This window comes from Hypomesus nipponensis, chromosome 10 (assembly GCF_054491055.1).
Source record: "Hypomesus nipponensis isolate SF chromosome 10, ASM5449105v1, whole genome shotgun sequence".
Classification (NCBI taxonomy): Eukaryota; Metazoa; Chordata; class Actinopteri; order Osmeriformes; family Osmeridae; genus Hypomesus; species Hypomesus nipponensis.
In genome coordinates, this window is record NC_140370.1 from 7087079 (window position 1) to 7111160 (window position 24082).

Sequence of the window (24082 nt, forward strand, 5' to 3'; positions counted from 1 at the left end):
TGGAGGTGAACAAATGCAGTGTGCTAGTGACAGAAATGTAAGTCACGCCACACTGACATCTACAGGTTGACCTGGACACAGCCAAAATGGACACATGAAAGAGCTCATGTCGGCTGTCTTATCGCATTGAAGGAATACGTATGATGGTGTGAGTCGGCAAAGAACGAATGCTTTTAAAAATACATCTCTGCTCATTTCCAATATATGCTACTGTCTCTCATCATGTTATCAAAACACCCCTGATGAACTTTTCTTGCATTGTTGATCCTACTATGTAAACAGTCAGTGGTGCGCTAACACACCAGTCAGACAGATAGACAGACACACACACACACACGCGGGGGGAGGTGTTATCAGTGGTTACCAGTTCTAATTCTCTGGAATGGGAGGAACTTGGAGTATGTGCTTGAGTGTTGAAACATGCAATGCGACTCTCCCACTGAAGTGCTGAGTCAAATGAGCCATGTAACCCTGATCCCAGTTCAGCTGGTGAAGCAAGTGGAGACGAATGAGAATGGACAAATAAGATATAGGCAAACTAGTAGTGGTTACATTTACATTTATTCATTTAGCAGACACTTTTAGGACAGCTTTTTAGGCAGTAATGGGAAGAAACATAAGAGCATGTAGTGAAAAGTTACAATTAGACAACATGAACCTCAAAAGGGCAAGAGTGTACCTGATGAAGCAAGCAACAATAATAAAATATAATTCAAAGCGAGTATAAGAAGGAGGTGGGGAGGTGATTCCACCATTGGGGGGCCAAACAGGAGAAGAGCTTGGGTTGGGAGCGGGCGCTCTTGAGAGGTGGGACAACCAGACGGTTGTCAGAAGAAGACCGTAGGTGGCGGGTGGGGGTGTAGGGCTGGAGAAGGGACTGGATGTAGTTGGGTGCAGTTCAGTTCACTGCTCGGAAGGTCAGTACCATAGTCTTGAATCTGACACGGGCTGTTGTTGTTTAGATTTTTTAGGCAGTGACACAATAATACTTTTTGGGGGTATTTTGAGTAAGAAGCCTACTGTAAGTCTCTGGACGCGATGAGAGATGTGCAAGTAACCTATCAGCTTCAAACAGAGTAACTGGATCACCTCCTATGCAATGATGTGTTCTCGTCCACGAGGGGGATCTCCATGGACTAACTTCTTCTACAAATAACGTTTTTGACATAAATGAGCCAGTATTGATGACATTGCTTGTAAAAAGTGTGTGTGCAACAAGATGGAAGATCTGGTACATTCTGGCTGTCACAGCTAGGGCTCGTTTGTGTGGTGCTCATCATGAGATACTTTGTTGGCACACATCATTTGTTTGTCTAATTCCCTTTAACACAACATCTCATTCCTAACTTTTTTGCATGTGTTGTGTATGTCTGAATAATGTACAGCAATGTCAAAGAGGCCAAAAAGAAGCTTCAGTACACCTTTGAAAATGTCCCAGAGATTCCTGAGAAGGAGCCAGAGGTGGAGGTTGACATTGATTGCACATCTCCAAAGATTAATTATAAGCTTGATGGTAACTTCCTTACTAAAAACTATAACCCACACAGACTGAATTGTGCATTCATTTGCATTGATTTGCATTAATTCTTCTTCATATGCGGACCATTTTGATGTGGATTCACATTCCCTATGTTATTTATGACCTATTGTTTACTGTTTCCTTTATAGCATAGTGTTTTTTGTTTGAAACTATTTTGTATTCCTCATGGGCATTGTTTATAAGACAGGAAACAAGTAGAACATCTGAGTAATACATTTTAACAACAGCTAAACTGTTTTTTTGTGATTTACATCACATTCTTTGTTTTAAGATTATGGTCATAAAGATGAACTATTTTAAACATTAATTATTACACAGCTGGAGTTTGTATTAACTTGGGAAGTGTTCATTCATGGACTGTAATGTTGTTCAAACGAATTTCTTTGACATGAGTTAACCCAAACATGCCCTCATGCACCTTTATAGTGGAAAGTTCATCGTACCTGTGTAAGCTCAATTGACATTCCATGCTGATGTTTACCGTTGCATTAAAAAAGCTCCCAAATTATATGTTATATTGCATTTTTAGGAATTAAGAATTTCCTCAACAAAAAAATAATCCTACCGTGCAGTGATGACGTCAGTTGACATCAAAACGCACCAAAAGGGACAACAGAATCATTTGAAACCTCAACGTTCTACCATATATCTGTTAACAGTTTACTGCATGTGCTTCAAATTAAGCAGATGTGTATGAGTGAGTGATATCTATGAGAGGCTATATCACTCACTCATACACACTCACTTATACACACTACATGTGTTGCTTCAATGAGTTGGTCCAATCGCTTTCAATATTAGCCATCCAGTCGCCACACACATCTGTGAAAACAATTATGACATGAGATTTGTAAAAAAAAAAAGTGGTTATGCAAAACGATTTGATTTTCAGTATCCCCATGTCATTGCCAAAGGTCAACAGTAGGAGGCCTGTGTCTCAATCGCGTGAAAAGATGTGAGATTGAGACCTTATGGCTTTGAGTTTTTAACTGTCTTGAAACAAATCCTGACAAATATTTGTTTTGTGCATTTTGTAGCCTATGCTTTACTTGTGCGATTAGCGTGTAGCCTATAGGCTGTCATGGGGAGGCGTGGGATGGAGGAGTCACGACGGCCGTGTATATCCTTACCAGATTGCTGCTTTACGTTGACAGAAGGTATAAATATTTAACTCGAGGAGAGAAAGTGGTAGGCATCAGGTCGCGCGGAAGAAAATGACTCTGTTTGTATCATGTGACCGGGTTATCAATCGATGACAGCCTAATTGGAAGTGAAGGGTTTAAAAACAGGGCCCAGATTATTCCAGTATGGCTAATTCGATTACAGATTCTGAAAAAACGTGCACGCATACTAAAATTTAACGTGAAGGACGGGTATTGGGGAAACAGAGATGGTCTTCTGAGATATCTTATTACTGGGTCAGATAGGGCGAATGTCCGAGGTAGGCTATGGAACGTGTCGGGTTTGAGGTAAAGTAACAACACGATATTTGGTTATGTGTCTCGACTAAGCACCATGGACAGCGAACGGAAACTTGCGCTGGTGATTGGAGAAATGCGGTCGGAAATCAGGAAATTAAAGTTAGAAAATTTGGGATTAAAGAGAACAGCTGGAAATAATTTGCGACGTAACGCCACAGCACCCGTTTTGGTAGCAGCATACAAAAGTAAATCTAATTTGTAATATGTTGTCAATTTAAGCTCGCATGCATTTAATGTGCATTGAGAAACCATTTATACTATTCATGTGTGCCCTTTCTTGCCCTCAGAAAGCATCGTCATGACGGTGAGAAGATATTCAGTCTTCCAATCTCTGGGATATCATTGGGATAGAACCCGAGGCAATGAGGGAGAGCTCAGCCAGCCTAAACTAGGCTACGGCCTCGACCAAAAAGACGTAAATTAGGTCGACTATATGAAATGTGAGATGGGACATCTTGGTTTATTTTATTATCCCATTTTATTAAGTCAGTCTAAATGTATCCAGTGAAGAAGTGCTACCATCTAGTGATTGTATGTTGTATTGCTTAACTTCTGTTAATCTCCAATTGGTTCAAATTGCCTGTCATGACACGTCAGAATTTAAATGAATAGCACAAATAAAGATGTAGGCCTACACATGTCCTTCAAAGTACGTGTTTTTTATTAATGTTACTTTACTACTTGTAATAACGATTCAAAAAGTACATCTGGCTAATGTATGGATCACCCTAGAATACTACTGTTTTTCTTTTGGGGAAAAATACACTTGTTGAATGGGATCTTTAATCTCGCGTGAACGCCGTTGCCACTGCGCAGTGGAGGATTGTTGTCCGCCATCACTGCACTAAGAAACTAGCTCAAAAACTGAGAGGAGCGAGTGACAACAACAAGCACAGAGAGAAGGACCTAAAACCAAAGGGAAGGTCGAGGGGGGATCCCTACCACTTTCCATTTGCAGGCCTCCTAGTAGTAAAAAAAAAACAATATTTCATGTTAACGTAGACCCTGGACGTACAAACTAATCATGTCCAACCTCAAAGGCGGCACCAAGAAGGACACCAAGATGAGGATACGAGCCTTTCCTGTAAGTGTTGGCCGGGTATTCGAGTTGGTAGACGCAGACGCCGAGACGCGAGAACCGGGGATGTCAGTGGAGACTATTGGTAGCTTGACCTGTTCTGTAATGTTAGCTAGCGATGTTTATTATAATAGCTGGGTGGCTATCCCTAACATAGCTACTTTAGCCTAAACCAGCTGACGTTAAATACTGGGCCTGCCAAGTTGTAGCTATTCTAGCTGAACAAATAAAACAAGCGGACAGCTTGCTGCTAGCTACCACTAACAATTTACTAAAATGTCACTGTCATACCTGGCTTGTTAGCTAGCTAACGTGATTTGTTAACTCGTTAGCAATTTAGTTAGCTTAACTAGACGCTAGCTAGACTACCAACAACGCTAAATGGTTAGCATGAAGTTGGTTAGAATATCTAGCTATCAGATAGCTACCGAAATAACTAGTTTGTTAGCTAGCTAACTAGATCAGTAATTAAATGACTGCTCCGAGGGTATTAAATGTACACTCCTGACTCTTGGATTGCTCAATAACTGCAACTACCCACCGATACAACAAGCTTGTTGTTGCGGTATATGCTGTTGACAAATTAAGTTGTCATCTGGTAGCTAGCTATCTACAGTAGTCTAGCTTGTAAGTTAGTTACCTATCGGTGGCTAGCAAGCAGCGAACATATCAAGTTATGACTGGGTCTTTGAATGTGAGTACATACATTGGCTGCTTAAGTCATTTTGATGCAAACATAACATCACAGCCACACTCTCACCTGACTGAACGGATGCTGCAAAAGTTGCAGCAATGCCAGTGACCCGGCTGTCGCTGCCTAATGTCTTTACCTGGACAGTCGCCAGGCATACTAGGGAACATACAATTCTGCGCGTATACCAGCAGTAGCAGGTCGCTGCTAAATTGTGTATTATTTTGGAAAGTTGACCAAGCTTTTGGCTTTGCACTTGTCTCCAGTTTAATTCCCATGAAACGTGGTACATAGTTTTGTGTTCGTAATGAATGTGTGTGAACCTGCTGCCATAAATGCACGCCTATGCAAGCAACGGCGTACATGTCATGGGAAAACTGTTTTTTAACTGTCTGTTACACAGTAGTGTCCTGGTGGGGGGGGGGGGGGGGGGGGCAAATGAAACTCATGTCCCTTTTAAAATCCTCTCTCTCTCTCCTCTTTTGGTCTCACTCTCTCACAATGGCAATATCAAACTCAGATTAATAATGTTTAACTGCTGTCTGGGTTAATTTTAGGTGATATAAGCAGTCATGACCTTTCTAGTTTGACTAGTTTATCCAAAAGAATGCTTAGCTTTAGACTGGATAAGGAGTAGGTTGGGATGGAGTAGACCTATTTTTTTCTGGTTTTGGAGAGGATTTGTATTTGAGGAAAGTAATCTTGTCAAGCACAAGTGATCAACTGAATTAAAAATGGATGGATCTAACTGATTTGTTTCTCTATTTCTCTCATACTGGAATTTTATACTTTTCTTCACCTAGTCAAAGATGAGACTTTTCCTGACCGAATCTGCTCATGAATTAATGATGCTTTAATGCGCAGGCTAGCAAAACAACTCCATCGTTTTTTTTTTTTTGGTCTGAGACTAAGTATGCATTCAAATTGACTGATCTTGATATTGATTTGAATCCACCATACCAAATAGGCCTATCGGACATGTTTTTGACATGTTTAAGTTCCGACTTTTCTGTCTTGTAAAACAGCGATATATAACCATCAGATTAGAGCACACAATATTAAGCCTACAGACCACAGTTAGTCTCTTGACTATTCTAGTATAGCACAACTAGTTTTTGCGTTGACCAAGGGATCATAAAGTGCACACATTCGCACCCATAAACAGCCTGACATTACCCCCGTGACTGGTCTGTCAACTCCTGCCTGGAAGATATCCAAGCTATGCACGCTTGAAAATGCAAAGTCAAGATGGACTAACCCAACCCTCCTTTTTCTTTCTTTCTCTCTCTCTCTCTTTCTCTCTCTTTCTCTCTCTCTTTCTCTTTCTCTCTCTCTTTCTCTCTCTCTCTTTCTCTCTCTTTCTCTCTCTTTCTCTCTCTTTCTCTTTCTCTTTCTCTTTCTCTCTCTTTCTCTTTCTCTCTCTCTGCCTCTCTCTCTCTCTCTCTCTCTCTCTCTGCCTCTCTCTGCCTCTCTCTCTCTGCCTCTCTCTCATTGCCCCTCTCTTCTTTTAGATGACGATGGATGAGAAGTACGTCAACAACATCTGGGACCTCTTGAAGAACGCCATCCAGGAGATCCAGAGGAAGAACAACAGTGGCCTGAGCTTCGAGGAGCTGTACAGGAACGCCTACACCATGGTGCTCCACAAGCACGGCGAGAAGCTCTACACGGGCCTGCGCGAGGTCGTCACAGAGCATCTCATCAACAAAGTAAACTCTCCCCCCTCCCCCCATCTCAGTTCAGTGAGGAGCACAGATCCTAAAGGTGTGGAGAGGTGCCCCTCTCAGGGAGCTGGGGGGGGGGGTTGACTCAGAGTGATCTCTCCCCTACTCTTCTTCAATCCCCGTTGGCACACCAGTGAAAAGGTCTCCCGCTCCACCAGACACACGCTGGCTAAGCCGGTGTGTCGGTGTGGATGTCGTGACAAGTGTCCCCCCTGTAGACAGCAAACATCTTGTTCTCGGGGCGCCCTCACCTGCAGCCCCCTCCCGTGCCCGGCCCTGCCACAGAAAGGTAGCAGACGTCTCTACCGCCTATGAATATTACATGGAGCCCCCTGTGTCCAGACAGCAGACGGCTATGTGGCGAAGGGGTCATTAACCTCACTTGATGTCACCCTTCCCTGTCTGAGAACAGAGCTGTGTTTGAATACTCTCTCAGGTTCTTGGATCTCTCCTCTCCCGACCTCTTCTGCTGCTCAGTGTTGTAGGTCAGAATGGGTAGAACAGGCATGCTGGCTCGTTCTGCAAAATGCTACTGGCTGCCTAGGATCTGACAGGGGTCAGATGGCTGAGCGGTTAGGTAATCGGGCTATTAATCAGAAGGTTGCCGGTTCGTGCAAAATGACATTGTGTCCTTGGGCAAGGCACTTCACCCTACTTGCCTTGGGGAGAATGTCCCTGTACTTTTACTGTAAGTCGCTCTGGATAAGAGTGCTTAATGACTAAAATGTCATATGTAAATGTAAGAAGATAGCCTAGTCTAGCAATGCATCTGTTTGACCCTTGTAGAAATGTTCCATTACTGCCCCGCTCACAACCGCCAACAGCTGACTGAATGAACTGTGAACTTATGAGATCATCTCTCTCTCTCTTTCTCTTTCTCTCTCTTTCTCTCTCTTTCTCTCTCTTTCTCTCTCTTTCTCTCTCTTTCTCTCTCTCTCTCTCTCTCTCTCTGTCTTTCTCTCTCTCTCTCTCTCTCTCTCTCTCTCTCTCTCTCTCTCTCTCTCTCTCTCTCTCTCTCTCTCTCTCTCCCCCCTCTCTTTCGGTCTTCCACAGGTGCGGGAAGACGTCCTGAATTCGTTAAACAACAACTTCCTGCAGACGTTGAATCAGGCATGGAATGACCACCAGACAGCCATGGTGATGATCAGAGACATCCTCATGTACATGGTGGGTGGTCTGACCGGCGTCTGTGTGTGTGTGTGTGTTGCTGCTATTCTGATCTCTGCCATCCCCAACTGATTCATCCCCCTCAAGTGTTTATCCCTGATGTAAAGGATGCTGTGATGGACTGACCTCACTGTTCCTCTCTGGAGTCTCCATATCTTCACCTAGCCATTTTCAGTAGCTGGAACAAAAGCTTCTGTTGTTTTACTTATCCATTTTGTTGGGCAACTGGCAAGTCTGCTTGATTTACTGTAGCAACTCTGAGGTTTTGTGTGTGTGTGTTTGTGTGTGCCTGCATGTTTGAGTGTGTGTGTTTGTGTGCGTGCATGTGTGTGTGTGTGTGTGTATCTCTGTGTGTGTGTGTGTGTGTGTGTGTATCTCTGTGTGAGTGTGTGTGTGTGTGTATCTCTGTGTGAGTGTGTGTGTGTGTGTATCTCTGTGTGTGTGTGTGTGCGTGCTAGGGGTGGAACGGTACATGTATTGGGATTTAACCAAAACGGTACTGGCATCACGGTTCGGAGCATGAAATTACACGGAACTACTGTTAGATACTCGTGTTCTTTAGGGACACCTAATCTGTTGCCTTGCTTTAGCCTGATGCTCTGATTGGCACCGCCGTGAGTCAGAGATAGCTAGCAGCACTAAGGACGAGTATGGCGAGTGGTGGCGACCCACAAGAGATAGAGGACCCACCGGCCTCTTTAAGATCGCAAGTTTGGGAAAACTTGGGTTTCCCATTCAGTTACAGTAGGACAGGCGAGAGAGTGGTGGATAAGACAAGCACTGTGTGTCGGCGTTGTTCAGCAGTTTAGGGGTATGTGAGTGGAAATGCATCTAACATGCTAACGCATATAACGCATCAGGCGTGTGCTAAATGACTCAATGAATGAAAAATCACTGACACCATCTGAATGTACATGTCATCTTCAATGCACCGTATTCACTCGTAGAGGAACCTGGTCTGTTTTGCTTTTCCCTCCGTTGTACTGAACTCGTACCGAACCGTGATTTCTGAACCACAGTATGAACTGAACCGTGACTACAATGTACTTTTCCACCCCCAGTGCGTGCGTGTGTGTTTGTGTGTACTGTACCCTGTACAGGGTTTGTGTGTACTGTACCCTGTACAGGGTTTGTGTGTACTGTACCCTGTACAGTGTGACACAGTCGGTATTGAGACCGTGTTCTCTCAGGAGAATATTTTGTCCAACTCTCTCACTTTGTCTCTCTGTCTGTCTCTCTCTCTCTTTCTCTCTCTCACTCATCCGCTCTCTCTCATCCGCTCTCTTTCCCTCTCTCTCCTATTTCTTATTGACAATGCTGTGGGTGGTTTTCAGTTGAGCTGACGTGATAACTGTGGCTTGAGTCCTCCTCCGTCAGGAGGGGCAGCCAGGCATGTCTTCAGCCATGTTCACAGTGCAGTTCCCTCCGCTCACAGAGCATTCCCACCCGCACAGCTGCACCCGGCAGATTTTTTTTATCTCCGAGCCGCGTGGCATTACGCAAGGTACACGGACGGCCACCTACGTGCTCGCCGCTCGGCGTTCATCACCGCAGTGGTTCACTCCTGTCCCCCCCCCTGTCCCCAGGACCGCGTGTACGTGCAGCAGAACAACGTGGAGAACGTCTACAACCTGGGCCTCATCATCTTCAGGGACCAGGTGGTCCGCTACGGCTGCATCCGAGACCACCTCCGGCAGACCCTGCTGGACATGATCGCCCGGGAGAGGAAGGGCGAGGTGGTGGACAGGTGAAGGGAGCTCGCCGCGGCCCTGGGTCGCCGTAGCGATGACGTGTGGCTTAGCTTCACTGGGCCTGTGGGATACCCTGCCTGATACAAATGTTTTTTGCGCGATGACAGGCCCAGGTTTAATAGTTTGTGTGTGTGTGTGGTCTGCAGGGGAGCGATCAGAAACGCCTGTCAGATGCTAATGATCCTGGGCTTGGAGGGCCGGTCTGTGTACGAGGAGGATTTCGAGGCGCCTTTCTTAGAAATGTCGGCAGAATTCTTCCAGGTGGGTTGTGCAAAGACCTCCCCCATCACACCATCCATCCCAACCAGGAGACCCGACAACTGTTGACTTGTGTGCCGGCACGCAATGTTCCGTCTATGCTGCGCGTATGCGCGGCCGCGCAGACCAGTTGAAGGAACTCGATTTTTCACAAATTAAAATCTGAATGTATTTAATTATTATTTTAGAATAGTCAGAAAGTTTAGCCACGAAGAAGTGAGCGGGGTTCTCCACAAACTTTGCTCAGACGTGAAAACAAAAGCCGAGTTTTACCGTATACCGTACCATATAGCCTGCTGATCGTTTGCAATAGAGAACGGGTCACAAATTGCTCACAGTACTGAGGTTTGAACTCAGACAGATTTCTAGTTGCTCAGTGTGGAACAAAAATTTGAGGGAACATTGCAGGCCAGAGAAACATGTTTACACAACCACAATGATTTGGCTGACTTGAAAACAGACAGTTTGGCACCACTTTGGAAAAAGTACCATTATTTCACTTAGTGAGATCTTGACAAATGCATGAATGCTTTCAAAATCCCTTGAAATTCAGAAACACAAATGTTTTCAATTATGTCACCGTGCCGCATGGTTAATTGGTGGGTAAGAAGTGTATCCATGGAGAATAAGACAATAGCTCATTTACATGTCATCTGCATGCATATCCCACTCATGGGGGTTTGTAGGAACAGATACATCTGTTTAAGTTTGACATGTTCAATATTTATCAGTTAAAAATCGAGGTTATTTCATAAATGTTATAGTGTTTATATAGTATGCATGAGTGAATGGATAAAAAAAAGAGTAAATCTGTTTTGCCCCTGGAAAGCTGACCCACTGCCCCTCCCTCTGCCCCCCACCCCCCCCACCCTCAGATGGAGAGCCAGAAGTTCCTGGCGGAGAACAGCGCCAGCGTCTACATCAAGAAGGTGGAGGCGAGGATCAACGAGGAGATTGAGCGAGTGATGCACTGCCTGGACAAGTCCACTGAGGAGCCCATCGTCAAGGTGGTGGAGCGAGAGCTCATCTCCAAACACATGAAGACCATCGTGGAGATGGAGAACTCCGGCCTGGTCCACATGCTCAAGAACGGAAAAACAGAAGGTAAAAGAAAAAAAGACCTGTATTTTAGGATAAATGTATGTATTTGGAGGGGGGGGGGATTTTTATGAGGAATCGTGTGAAAACAGGAAGAGGTGTAGGTAGAGATATACCCGCAGCGCCCCTGCTGCAGATATGAGCCAGGCAGCCCTGTTTCATTAGAGCTCATTTGGCAGTCTGTTTGGTCTCCACCTAATTGAAGCTGAAAGCAGGAGTTAAACCTGAAAGCCCAAACAGGATGCTGCAGAGGCTGTGATCCTGTTTCTCCAAACATCTCCTGCTCCCCCTCTAATTAGCATCTCATCGGTCAGAGGGAAAAGAAAGACATCAATAACTTTATTTATTTTTATGAACATTAATCGCCATGACTGGAGCCTTTTGTCTGTCGTTAATAGTGTTGGTTTGAGTTCCTTGTGTTTCGGTGGAGAGCCTCCACTTACCATGGGTCCCATAGACGTCCCACAGCACGTGATTCCAACATGCAGCCTCTCTCTCTCCCCCTCAGACCTGGGCTGCATGTACAAGCTGTTCAGCCGCGTGCCCAACGGACTGAAGACCATGTGTGAGTGCATGAGCTCGTACCTGAGGGAGCAGGGCAAGGCGCTGGTGTCGGAGGAGGGCGAGGGCAAGAACCCTGTGGACTACATCCAGGTACACCCTCCTGTCTGGTTATTTCTAGAACCTTCCTCCCCCCCCAAAAAATCGAGCAAGGACACATTATTTGTATTCCCCTTAGTCGTAAACGGGCTCGGACGATGTTGGGGGCTGGGGAAATGACAGGAGTGGTCGGACCACGGCTAACGTTGACCTGAACTCTCAAACTGGGGTTGTGTGGTGTTCCTATAGGGTCTGTTGGACCTGAAGACGCGCTTCGACCGCTTCCTCCTCGAGTCCTTCAACAACGACCGCCTCTTCAAGCAGACCATTGCCGGGGACTTTGAGTACTTCCTCAACCTCAACTCGCGCTCGCCAGAGTACCTGTCGCTCTTCATCGACGACAAGCTCAAGAAGGGCGTGAAAGGGGTGAGTGCGTGCGAGGGGGTGTGTCGCCCCACTATTCATGTGACGCTAGTAAACCAGACTGGGGTCGGTCTCTTAGACGCTGAACGCTCTGACAGTTAAAGGAGGCCCCGTCGGGGTCGAATATTGGACGGATGCTGTTCAGGAAGGGTTTGGTGAGAGCTTTGTGCCCCGAGTGTCTCTTCATTAGCACGTGATTTTGACTGTGCACACGCCAAGCACTCTGAAAGTGGTCAGCTCTAACAGTAACAGTCCCTGTTCCTGTGTGTTTGTGTGTGCAGTTGACGGAGCAGGAGGTGGAGACCATCCTGGACAAGGCTATGGTCCTGTTCAGGTTCATGCAGGAGAAGGATGTGTTTGAGCGCTACTACAAGCAGCACCTGGCCCGGAGACTGCTCACCAACAAGAGCGTCTCCGACGACTCGGAGAAGAACATGATCTCCAAGCTCAAGGTGAAGCTGGGGCCGAGGGGAAGGGATGGGAGGGTGGGGGTGTGTGTTGGTGTTTGTTTCCCACCCTCAGTATGATGCCCTGAAGACAGTTACAGGTATCACTCACTGTTCCGTGTGTGTGTGTGCGCAGACGGAGTGCGGCTGTCAGTTCACCTCGAAACTGGAAGGGATGTTCCGGGACATGAGCATCTCCAACACCACCATGGATGAGTTCAGACAGCACCTACAGTCCACGGGGGTAGGAGTGCCGACACGTCCTCCACACCACTGATGATGTACAGTAGAGTCCAGGAGACTGATGATGTACAGTAGAGTCCAGGAGACTGATGATGGACAGTAGAGTCCAGGAGACTGATGATGTACAGTAGAGTCCAGGAGACTGATGATGGACCGTTGGGTCCAGGAGACTGATGATGTACAGTAGAGTCCAGGAGACTGATGATGGACCGTTGGGTCCAGGAGACTGATGATGGACAGTAGGGTCCAGGAGACTGATGATGTACAGTAGAGTCCAGGAGACTGATGATGGACAGTAGAGTCCAGGAGACTGATGATGTACAGTAGAGTCCAGGAGACTGATGATGGACCGTTGGGTCCAGGAGACTGATGATGTACAGTAGAGTCCAGGAGACTGATGATGTACAGTAGAGTCCAGGAGACTGATGATGTACAGTAGAGTTCAGGAGACTGATGATGGACAGTAGAGTTCAGGAGACTGATGATGGACAGTAGAGTCCAGGAGACTGATGATGGACAGTAGAGTCCAGGAGACTGATGATGGACAGTAGGGTCCAGGAGACTGATGATGGACAGTAGGGTCCAGGAGACTGATGATGGACAGTAGGGTCCAGGAGACTGATGATGGACAGTAGGGTCCAGGAGACTGATGATGGACAGTAGGGTCCAGGAGACTGATGATGTACAGTAGGGTCCAGGAGACTGATGATGGACAGTAGGGTCCAGGAGACTGATGATGGACAGTAGAGTTCAGGAGACTGATGATGGACAGTAGGGTCCAGGAGACTGATGATGTACAGTAGGGTCCAGGAGACTGATGATGGACAGTAGGGTCCAGGAGACTGATGATGGACAGTAGGGTCCAGGAGACTGATGATGGACAGTAGGGTCCAGGAGACTGATGATGGACAGTAGGGTCCAGGAGACTGATGATGGACAGTAGAGTTCAGGAGACTGATGATGGACAGTAGGGTCCAGGAGACTGATGATGGACAGTAGGGTCCAGGAGACTGATGATGGACAGTAGGGTCCAGGAGACTGATGATGGACAGTAGGGTCCAGGAGACTGATGATGGACAGTAGGGTCCAGGAGACTGATGATGGACAGTAGGGTCCAGGAGACTGAGATCACTGCCAACATTTTAAGGGGGGAATTGAAGACTGAGAAAGCCAAGCGAGCTCTTTGGAACATTGTCAAATCATGCTCGGATAACGTGGGTCTTAAGGTTTGCAAAAAAGGCATGCCAAAGACATACCAAATACTAAGATATTCTAAAATTGACATACGTTTTGGCGAAGATTCAACTTTTTGCCCATTGTTAATAAGCTGATATTATCCTTGGAAATGATTATCTTTTTACTATGTTTGGAACAAATGGAAATATTAAATTAGTGGTATTAAATGTGTCCCTTCTGTATGTAGATATAAACGTTTGCTTATTTTTATTTATGTGTTTACAGAATAAAATGAATCTATATAATTCACTAACTCCTCCTCCCTCCCAGGTTTCCCTAGGAGGAGTCGATCTCACAGTCAGAGTCCTCACCACTGGCTATTGGCCAACACAATCGGCCACGCCCAAATGCACCATCCCCCCCTCCCCCAGACACGCCTTTGAGGTGTTCAGAAGGTAGGAGGCCTGATCCACCCAGACAGGAACCTGGGATTCAGTCCTAACCTAAATATACCTAAACGTTTATAGATAGCTTTCTTTTTCTACATGTACAAATATCACATATCATGTCGTGTGTGTACACATACTATATATAGAGTAGTACATCAAAGAAATGCACCTTTTATTTATTCAGGAAAATGTTACATTTGTGTATATTCGAATGATGCCCAACATTGTGTGTGTGTGTGTGTGTGTGTGTGTGTGTCCTCCACCAGGTTCTACCTGGCCAAACACAGCGGCAGGCAGCTCACTCTCCAGCACCACATGGGCTCTGCTGACCTCAACGCCACCTTCTACGGGCCCATCAAGAAGGTACGCCCCCGGGGCACACCGGCCACCATGACCGCTGAGGTCCCTTCTGTCTGTGTCTCGTCTGTGTCTCGTCTGTTCCCACACTGTGTGCTGTCAATGAACAGAAGGCATGATCGGTATGATATTAAGGAGTGAATGGGTTATTCCCTCTATCTTTTTCTCTCTCATGTTGCCTCTCCTGTCGTTCCCTCTATGCCTCTCTCTACCTGTCTGCCCCAGGAGGACGGGTCGGAGGTAGGAGTGGGCGGGGCCCAGGTGACGGGCTCCAACACCAGGAAGCACATACTGCAGGTGTCCACCTTCCAGATGACCATCCTCATGCTGTTCAACAACCGGGAGAAGTCCACCTTCGAGGTAGAGTCTGGTTTGACACACACACACACACACTTCCACTTGCCCTCTGTCTCAGTCACTCTCCCCCTGTCCCTCATTGTTGAAGAGCTGGAAATGTTTGGTGTCTAGTGCTCGTTTAACCAGTCGTCCCCCCTTTCCCTCCCCTGCAGGAGATCCAGCAGGAGACAGACATCCCCGAGCGGGAGCTGGTGCGGGCGCTGCAGTCCCTGGCCTGCGGGAAGCCCACCCAGCGCGTCCTCACCAAGGAGCCCAAGTCCAAGGAGATCGAGAACGGCCACGTGTTTACAGTCAACGATCAGTTTACCTCCAAGCTGCACAGAGTCAAAATTCAGACAGGTGGGATGTCCTCGAAAGGCCCGAGTGTAGATTAGTTTCGTATTCGCCTGTACTGACGGAACCCCCTGTGCGCCTCCTCCCCCCCCCCCCCCCCAGTGGCCGCTAAGCAGGGGGAGTCGGACCCTGAGAGGAAGGAGACTCGGCAGAAGGTGGACGACGACAGGAAGCACGAGATCGAGGCGGCCATCGTCCGCATCATGAAGTCCAGGAAGAAGATGCAGCACAACGTCCTGGTCGCAGAGGTGGGTTTGACTCAAACGCTGCCACTGCTGTTTCACATGAGGGAATATCATTCCCTTTTGCTCAAAATAGCTCTTTTATATTCTCATGATATTACAAATATACTTTTTCAATATTGAATATTTCTTTCCATACAAGTCTGTCCCAGTAACAAGAAGGGCTGAACTGCCCTCATGTGGCTTCATGCCGGTTTGTGTTCAGAGTTGTCTGAGGGGTTGTTTGTGTTCACGCCCCCCAGGTGACCCAGCAGCTACGTGCTCGCTTCCTGCCCAGCCCTGTGGTCATCAAGAAGCGCATAGAGGGACTAATAGAGCGAGAATACCTGGCACGGACACCAGAAGACCGCAAAGTCTACACCTACGTAGCATAAAGAGCAAGGGGATGAAAGAAGCGGTGGAGAGAGAGACAGAAAGAGAAAGAGAGGAGGAGAAACGGGAGAAGGTGTTGTTTTTTTTTGTTTTTTTTTGGACTGTTGTTCGCATGGACTGGGAAGTTCCTTTTAAAGATAAACGCTGGTAAGCTGACTCATCACCCCTTACAAAAGAGAAATGAAATAAAACCAGATGTAAACGGATTAATAAAATGTCAACGAAAACCAAGTGTCGTAGATGATTTTAAATCAGGCCCCCACTCTTCTTCCCCCCCACCCTCCGTGAGCATCAACATGGGAGGATTCAGCAGCTTCAAGCTTTTCACTGTTTTACCCTTGTAGAGATCAACCTTAAAAAGAATCCCTTGGGAAAAATGTGAATGCACCACATTATTATTATTTTTTTTGTTTTCAATACTGTACAAAAATGAGAAAATGAATTATTAAAAACAAAACAAAACAGCAAATGTGGATTGCTACAAAAAGGAAATAAAAATATTGAATATTGACGTTGTGTGTCCCTGTTCTTCCAGTTTTACATATTTACTTGTCGAACCCATTTCAGACACACCACTTTATTTTCAAAGAAGCAACGGTAAAGGATTAAGGACTGGTCAAATAACCTGATAACTTTTATATTCATTTAATCATTTGGAAAATGTCCACTCATTGTTTTAACCAGAGCAGTGTCTCACAGCAAAACATCTGAATGAGAAGCTTAGTCTCAATATCATCACCCACTGTAGTGTGACACTGCACAAAACCCTGCAGAGAAGCACTGGTGGTGTTAGTGACAAGCTATTCTGGTGGCCTGGGACCTCTGGAGGGAGGTGAGGATGTCGACACCCAGAGCTGTACCCACCTAACATTTAATCTGGCCCACCCACGTAATCATGTCTACATTAGTGTAAACTGCAGTCAATTTAGTTGCAAAATGGCCACAAATATAGTTAGCTACAGTAATATCTTCTTAGAATTGACAAGTGGTGTATTAGAATGATCACCATATCACATCACTGGGTCAGGCTGCTTGTTATAAATTGGCCAAATACTTTTAATGCTCAATTAGACCACATGAACAGCTTTCAAGAAGCCGTAGCCCCATAGAGAGATGTTGATATCTATTCTGGGTAAGTGAGTGAGCTGGCCGGGTCAAATCTCAGCATGGCCACTCAGTTAGGTCTGGAAGAGTGTTGGCTGCCACTGGACTGGCTCTCAGGCCGAGCAGCCTGGGCCAGTGTGTCCAGCCGGCCCACAAACACCTGGACCTCCTCTTGGGTGCTGTGGGTCCAGGCCAGGGGCAGGTGGGCTGGCACAGCGCGGCGGTCTGGAACACACACGAGTCACGACACACCATCAGAGGAAAACGCACGCTTTTCTTTTCCTCAAATAGAAGTGCCATCTAACGTCCCCTGGAAACACTGGATCTGGTATGCTACTAGGATGCTGACAGGACGCCTGCGCACCTTGGAAGAACTGCCCGCTGGGAGTCTTGGCTGCAGCCCTGGCCAGGGCCAGCCACACCACGGTGTCAGCCCCCTGCTCTGCACTCCTCAGGCGGGCTCCCATCATCTGGTGGAACTGAGGCATCGCCGTGGAAACAGCTGGTCGGGAGGTCAATACCATGCCACAACATTGGAGGTTACAAGTGGGTTGAACGGATACAACTTGAACATTCTATTGATGTGTGTGTGTGTGGGGGCATGTGTGCGTGTGCGCGCGTGTGTGTGTGTGTGTGTGTGTGGGAGATACTAACCTGGTGTATCGGCCCAGCCTGGATGCATGGCAGAGAAGTGAATGGCAGGGTTGGCTTTGGCCCAATACTCAGTTAGCACCACCTGCTGTCTCTGTAGGGGAACACACCCAATCAGAGAGACTGAGACTGGGCATCTCGCCTAAAATAACAAGGGATTGCTATACAGTGCCGAGTATATTTGGTAGCGGCAAATATTTTGGGGAGGAAGAAACCCTTTTACATTCAATGGACCTCCAAATCCAACTAAACTGGAAAGTCCAACTAAACATGATCGTGTCCCTTCCTCCCCCACCTTGTTCTGGGCATAGACCATGGTGCCGTCGAAGCGAGTCCTCTCTGACTGGAGGTCGTCTGTGCACAGCTTCAGGACCAGCATGCCTCCTGAGGACACAGTGATCTGACCACCCGGGAAGAGAGAGCCAGTCAGCAGGTGTGTGTGTGTGTGTGTGTTTGTGCATGTGTGTGATTGTGTGTTGGTGTGTGTATGCACCCACCACTCTCGGGTCTCTGCTTTTCTGCAGGAGTGGGAGGAGGCTCTGTGTGAGGATGTACACACCTGAGAGAAAAGACAAACCACATCACGCACACACAAACCTATGTAACGGTATATGGGTTCAAAGGCCCAGGCAAATTTGAATGGTGGTACTCTATCAAATGGACTGTGGCTCCTAAATACTCCCAATTACTCATCAGTATGTGGTTTGTGAAATGGGGAGGAGAGGGGGGGGGTTACCCAGAGTGTTGGTGGCAAAGTTTTTCTCCAGTCCCTCTGTGTTCACCTCTCTCTTGTTTACCATGCAGCCAGCATTGTTGATCTGACATAACAGAGACCAACATCCTACGTAATACAGTAAGATGATTGTGAAACCAAGCTTATCTAAAGTATGTGTGTGTGCATGTGTGTGTGTGCGTATGTGTGTGTGTGTATGTGTGTGTGCAAGTGTGTGTATGTGTGTGTGTGCGTGTGAATGTGTGTGTATGTGTGAGTGTGTTGGAGAGGGGGGGGGGAAGGGGCCTGCTCACCAACACGTTTAAAGATGGATACTGCTTCCTGAAAGCCTCTGCAAACTCCCATACCTTCCGTGTTTCAGACATGTCCAGAACGTGGACGTGGACTTCCTGGAATGTAAATGAAACATCATCCAACGCAGGTCTGTAGTCGGGGATCTTCAAAAAGACAAAATGCACACACACACAAACACACACACTTTTCCTACTTACCGTGTTGCCAGACTCCTTGACAATATCCGCCCTGGCGTCCTCAGCTCTGTCCTTGTTCCTGCACACGATGTGGAGCGTTCCCCCTGGGGGATTCGAGGGATCCGACACAGAACGTCATGAGACAGCCTGGCTCCAAGCCCAGTGCTGAGCACAGAACAGGACCATCATGAGACACGCCCCTCCATCTTCCCCACAGCTCCGCTTCCTTACCTTTCTTGGCTATGGCCATGGCAGTGGCTTTCCCTATGCCGCTGTTGGCTCCTGTGATCATGAAGGACCTTCCCACCACAGACAGGTTCAGGTCCTCAGCCACAAAGCTTCTGGATTCTGCCTCATATCCACTCCTGAGGAAGAAGCAAAATCAATCCATCAACCCCATCCCATAAATGCATGTACATCAGTAAACGATGTTTGTGTCATCTTGAGTGAACAATGGAGACAACCTACAGCACAGCAATTTGCAGCAAGCATGTGTATTTATGTGAACTCTAATGGCCACGTGGATTTGAGTTTGTCTGTGCACAATGATTTAGTAAGCTCTTAGAAAACTGGTCAGCTGTTAGCATGACTGCCTACCTCAAATGACTGGGCACTTCAGCTGTCAATAGCACTATTGTTAAGGGAGTGAAAAGAAGGTTTGTGTGCGTGTCGGTGTGTGTGTGAGAGAGATTGTGTGTCTGTCTCTGAGTGTGTGTTACTTAAAGTACCATGCTGTGATCGATACCATTTATGTACAGCTAATAAATACTTTAACATCTACTTAAGTACAATAAAGAGGTTAAAGTAATAAATGTTTGTACATTTTTTTCAAGATCATACTAAAAGAAATTGGGGGTTACATGGTGAACAGTTTAATTAGTAGACAATTATTGTATATCTAAACTAGGCTATATGTTAAACTGTGAAAACGGACCATGCATTAACTTACCTCGTATATTCGTGAATTCCTTTTAAGAACCAGACGATATTGCGATACAGAGACATTGCTTTTCATGATCAAATAGCCTAAGCCTACAACAAACCTAAAGACGCCCCATGTAGGCAGCAAGTACTAACCACTGTAGAAACTTACGTCATGCGCATGTTGGCATGCTGCTCTCTACCGACGTCAGGAAGAATGACCATTGGAATTGCAAAACATATTCTGGTCTTCTGACCTAAGCTCATTGTTCATAAAGCCTGACACGTAAAATCCTATTTATTTAGTCATAATAACCATCTCTTAGATTTGTGCAAATACGATATCCTATTGAAGAAATTGGCCTATAGGCCTACGTGAAGGCTAATAAATGCATTTATCTATGACAAGATTTTAAAAATCACTTAAGGTTGTTGTGTATATGTTTGATAATCTGTCAACAATTTATAGCAACAGAAAAAACGTAAGTGTCCAGTAGAACACCTTGTGCTACAGGTAGGTCTGGGAACCGTGTCCGTCGGTTCCACCTCGGAATAGACCGAAAAGGGAGGAGTTTCCCAACTTTCACACTGGAACGACCATTCAGAGAACGACAGCAATGAGCTCTTCCGAATTCTCTAATCCGAGGGGTGGAGGGTAAAGTGCAGATATTTTATTGGCAATTAACTGAATAGGATTATACATCTTATCAAGATGGTGAGTAAGTGTTTTAAAACCTCTTTTATTTGAGTTAGATCTATTCAGTCGGTAACTATATGCACCTGTCGCTTCTGTTTGTTTACTAATAGGCTAGGTGTCAGGTGAAATAACGACAACAAAAGTGTATCTAACTGTTGTCAGCATAAAATATAAACTACAGGTGCATGGTAAATCAACTTAATGTAGTTTTATTTAAAGTATCCTTTCTACGCTTGTTATATTTTTGGGCGAACTATAGTCAAACCTGATGTGTAGCCTATTTCCTCAACCTGTCGCTTCGGTAAAAACATGGAGGTTACATTACAGGTGTAACAGGTTATTTCACTTTTTGTTGGTGATTCGGCCCTTTGAGCATGATGTCCATTTGCTTAAGTCCGAACCTCAGAAGACAACTTTCAGTTCTTCACAGGTCTACTGTACTTTGAGAGGCTCTGTGTTTTAAAGAATTGTCTTAAAATAATTTTGCTGCCATTGTTACTAATAGGCTATAGCCTAACTTCACGGAATCAATTGGTTTTAAGACTCACATTTAAATTTAGAATGCATAGTATGCAGGCCTATGTTTCTCGTTCTCCTTTTGTCATCACCTTTCTTCCTGATATATAGCCTGTAACATGAATTTCTGGGCAGAACATGTTCAACTCTTGAGTTCAACTCTGTTCAACTATTGACAGCAAGTCAGCAACACATCCGCAACATAATGTTGCTTAGACATTTAGTCTATCCATTGAAGTCCACAATGAAAGGAAGATGAAATGGGAAAGTGTGCAACACAAAATAGACTTCACACATGGCAAATGTATGTCAAACACTACCAAACAAAGCAAGGAAACACTCCGTCTAAACATTTGAAACATCCCTCCTTACCTCCTGTCCTTATCCTTAAAAACAAAAGATGACCAAAGTTCAAGACCAACTCCCCCCCCCCCTCCCCGTTTTTTCCTTGCTTTGTATTTTTAGTCTAAATTAATCTGTAATTGTAGTCCACACTTCTTTTTGTTTAGACACAGTTAATCTGTAATCGTAGCCCACACAAGAAAACAGTTGACCAGACCAATCATTCTCTCTCTCTCACTCTCTCCCACCCCTCTCTCTCCCCCTCTCTCTCTCCCCCTCTCTCCCTCCTCAGATGCGCTTCCTGTTGCTCTTCAGTCGCCAGGGAAAGCTGCGGCTGCAGAAGTGGTTTGTGACCACAGCGGAGCGCGAGAAGAAGAAGGTCATCCGAGATATGACCTCCATGGTGCTGGCACGGAAGCCACGGTCCTGCAACTTCCTCCACTGGAGAGACCTGAAGATTGTTTACAAGAGGTTAGCCCACAGTTAGCCCACAGCCCCCCATCTCAGCGTCCATCCTCACCACTTCCTCATTGTTCCTGATTGGCTTCCCTTGTAGGTATGCCAGTCTGTATTTCTGCATCGGTCTGGAAGACCAGGAGAATGAGCTGTTAGGACTGGAAGTGCTGCATCGCTACGTGGAGCTGCTGGACCAGTACTTTGGCAGCGTGAGACATTATTGTTTTTCCATTGTTCTCCCTGCTCTAAATCACTGGCAACTGCATGCACGCATTGCCCTGAACTGGGAAAATAAATACATTGTCTTAAAAATGTTGATCATGTGTCGGAAAGATATCAGCTTTTTAGGACTACTACATCTGAATTCATGGAGAGGGAGAGGGAGATTTTGCTGGTGAAATGTGGTTAGCGTGTATATTGGCTTATATAATGCAAAGACTTTCCCTCTCCAGGTGTGTGAGCTAGACATAATCTTCAACTTTGAGAAGGCCTACTTCATCCTCGATGAGTTCCTGATGGGCGGGGAGATCCAGGAGACATCCAAGCAGATAGTGGCTCGTGCCATTGAATCCTCAGACATGCTGCAAGAGGTGAGACACACTCGCATTCACACAATGAGTTGCAAAATCAAACACACAGACTTAGTTTGTGTATTGGAGTTGCTTATTATCTGAATGTTAATCTTTTAGCTTGGAAGGATTTATGCATTCCTAAAATATTTGGTGGCTTGATGAAATTCCTATTTAGATGGTTATTTCCATAATTTTACTGTTTGCTCTCACAATGAGGAACAACAGTGGGGATAATGTGAGTTCAGGATCATTTTCTTAATGCTTGCTTTCCTCCATCTTGGAGTGGTTCTGTCTTTTGATGTCCTTGTGACAACAAAATACCAAAAGGAGGGAAAGCAAGTCATTGGCAGGCGTATCACTCATTTTCCTGGTATCCTAGCAGGGGTGAATTAGCCTTGTAATTCCCTGGTGTGTTGTCTTTCGTCCAGCTGTTGGCCATCTCATCATTACCCAAATGAGCTGGTGCTATTGTAAATGGGGCCTCTTTCTTTACGTCTCTCGTACCGCCTCCTTCCCTGCCTTTCTCTCTGTCTCGGCTTCCTCTCTTTTGAAGCGAGCGAAGAGGCGAGTCAGAGGCGAGTCTGTACCCATTGCGGGATGTTCTGATCGTGTAGGTGTCTTCTAGAGCTTGGGCACAGACTTACTTCCCTGTAGTGGAGCATCTCTTTGGCGGTCGTTCCCCTCTTCTGTCTCCAACCCATTTTTGTTTGCTTCCACCCCACCTCCCCCCCCCCTCCCCCCCTTGCCAATGATAAGGAAAGATGTCTAACCCCTCTGCTCTAAGTGACAGTACTCCAGTATAGCATGGCGCTCATTGTCATCGTTATGCCTTCAGGCGGACAGCAGTGACAGTGATTGGGTTGAGGTGGAGCTGTTTGGATGGCCTTGAGTGTGGACAGCAAGGTTAGAGGCTCTGCTTGTGCCTTACCAGTGTGTGGTGCTCCACCTGCCCCCCCCCCCCTCCTCTCTTCCGTCCTTTTGTGTATTTTTCATTACAGATCCATGCTGTAATTGTGTGACTGTGAAAGTGTGAATATTAGTTGCAGTGAGTGGGGGGAGATGATATCATTCTCTATTCTTTTTTCTTTTTTTTAGACAATGGAGGAGTACATGAGCAAACCTGCTTTTTAGGACAGACGGGAATAAAGCCATCCAATTCACAACAAAGGGAATGACGTTCAACATCACAGTCTGTTTTTGAAACAGACCTAGCTAAGAGTCTAAATATAGTTTTAAATATATATAAAACCTTTTTAGCAATATAATGAATTTTCTTCAGAAGAATGCAATTTGTGAATGAGGTACATGCGTCTATGCATTGTCTTGGCCATGAGTACTGAATACGTTGCTCTGGTACATGCCTGTAGTCTTTTGAAGGAATATAGAAGAAAGTAATGCTGGGGATTTAACATTGTCTGAAGGAGATAAAGAAACATGAAGATATTTTATGTTGACTTCCATTGCTGTTATTTAGAAGTGCTTTTTAATGTTTTTAATAGACTTTGTTCATGAATACCATGTGGTAGCTATTTATAATGCCCTCAAATGAATGAGTGTTTTCATAAGTGTGTTGGGTGAGCTTGGTTAGATGTTTGTAGGTGTGGTTAGCAGGCACTTGTCTATTAAAGGCATATCAGTGCAAAATGTTTTATTACAAAATAAAAAATTGTTACGTTTAAAAAGTGTCAATAAAAAATAATATTTTGATATCTAACTTGTCTTGGCTTGTTTCGAGCGTTTTTGTTGCGTTTTCCTTTCGGTGGGAGCTGTCCAATGTGCTGCGTATGCTTTCGCTAGACGCTTCAGAAATATATCTGGTCATTTTTGACACACA

At 45.8% G+C, this 24082-nt stretch overlaps 3 protein-coding genes across 5 annotated transcripts; 2 read left to right on the top strand and 1 right to left on the bottom strand.

Moving 5' to 3' along the window:
* The first annotated feature begins 3836 nt into the window (after positions 1 to 3836).
* On the top strand, positions 3837 to 16013 carry LOC146271150 (cullin-3). Of its 2 annotated transcripts, none has more exons than XM_084707085.1 (16): positions 3837 to 4105; positions 6302 to 6499; positions 7568 to 7681; positions 9268 to 9428; positions 9579 to 9693; positions 10566 to 10794; positions 11297 to 11442; positions 11638 to 11814; positions 12093 to 12263; positions 12394 to 12501; positions 14007 to 14131; positions 14392 to 14488; positions 14708 to 14842; positions 14992 to 15178; positions 15275 to 15420; positions 15657 to 16013. In XM_084707085.1, exons 1-16 carry the CDS (start codon positions 4046 to 4048, stop codon positions 15786 to 15788), a joined length of 2301 nt encoding a protein of 766 aa, XP_084563211.1. In that variant the 5' UTR covers positions 3837 to 4045; the 3' UTR covers positions 15789 to 16013. The 2 variants fall into 2 exon arrangements, with proteins under 2 accessions (XP_084563211.1, XP_084563212.1); XM_084707086.1 differs by having other exon boundaries at positions 14711 to 14842.
* Positions 16014 to 16399: 386 nt separating this feature from the next.
* dhrs12lb (dehydrogenase/reductase (SDR family) member 12-like b) lies at positions 16400 to 19821 on the bottom strand. Its single transcript, XM_084707087.1, has 10 exons — positions 19694 to 19821; positions 18976 to 19109; positions 18766 to 18848; positions 18568 to 18663; positions 18278 to 18359; positions 18039 to 18100; positions 17837 to 17941; positions 17545 to 17635; positions 17255 to 17392; positions 16400 to 17115 (listed from the first exon to the last, which is right to left on the bottom strand). Exons 1-10 carry the CDS (start codon positions 19747 to 19749, stop codon positions 16961 to 16963), a joined length of 1002 nt encoding a protein of 333 aa, XP_084563213.1. The 5' UTR covers positions 19750 to 19821; the 3' UTR covers positions 16400 to 16960.
* Positions 19822 to 20254: 433 nt separating this feature from the next.
* ap1s3b (adaptor related protein complex 1 subunit sigma 3b) lies at positions 20255 to 23962 on the top strand. Of its 2 annotated transcripts, XM_084707276.1 has the most exons (6): positions 20255 to 20380; positions 21513 to 21691; positions 21777 to 21885; positions 22129 to 22266; positions 23084 to 23151; positions 23344 to 23962. In XM_084707276.1, the coding sequence occupies exons 1-5, from the start codon at positions 20378 to 20380 to the stop codon at positions 23135 to 23137; spliced, it is 483 nt and encodes a 160-aa protein (XP_084563402.1). In that variant the 5' UTR covers positions 20255 to 20377; the 3' UTR covers positions 23138 to 23151; positions 23344 to 23962. The 2 variants fall into 2 exon arrangements, with proteins under 2 accessions (XP_084563402.1, XP_084563403.1); XM_084707277.1 differs by lacking the exon at positions 23084 to 23151.
* The last annotated feature ends 120 nt before the right edge of the window (positions 23963 to 24082 follow it).

Coding starts and splice junctions, on each gene's coding strand:
- ap1s3b (XM_084707276.1), top strand. Junction 21,692..21,776: donor CTGAAGATTGTTTACAAGAG/GTTAGCCCACAG, acceptor CTTCCCTTGTAG/GTATGCCAGTCTGTATTTCT. Junction 21,886..22,128: donor TGGACCAGTACTTTGGCAGC/GTGAGACATTAT, acceptor TTCCCTCTCCAG/GTGTGTGAGCTAGACATAAT.
- LOC146271150 (XM_084707085.1), top strand. CDS start 4,046: ATGTCCAACCTCAAAGGCGGCACCAAGAAGGACACCAAGATGAGGATA. Junction 11,815..12,092: donor TCAAGAAGGGCGTGAAAGGG/GTGAGTGCGTGC, acceptor TTGTGTGTGCAG/TTGACGGAGCAGGAGGTGGA. Junction 15,179..15,274: donor CAGAGTCAAAATTCAGACAG/GTGGGATGTCCT, acceptor CCCCCCCCCCAG/TGGCCGCTAAGCAGGGGGAG.
- dhrs12lb (XM_084707087.1), bottom strand. CDS start 19,749: ATGTCTCTGTATCGCAATATCGTCTGGTTCTTAAAAGGAATTCACGAA. Junction 19,110..19,693: donor GGAATTCACGAATATACGAG/GTAAGTTAATGC, acceptor CTTCTTCCTCAG/GAGTGGATATGAGGCAGAAT. Junction 17,116..17,254: donor CAGCGGGCAGTTCTTCCAAG/GTGCGCAGGCGT, acceptor TGTGTGTTCCAG/ACCGCCGCGCTGTGCCAGCC.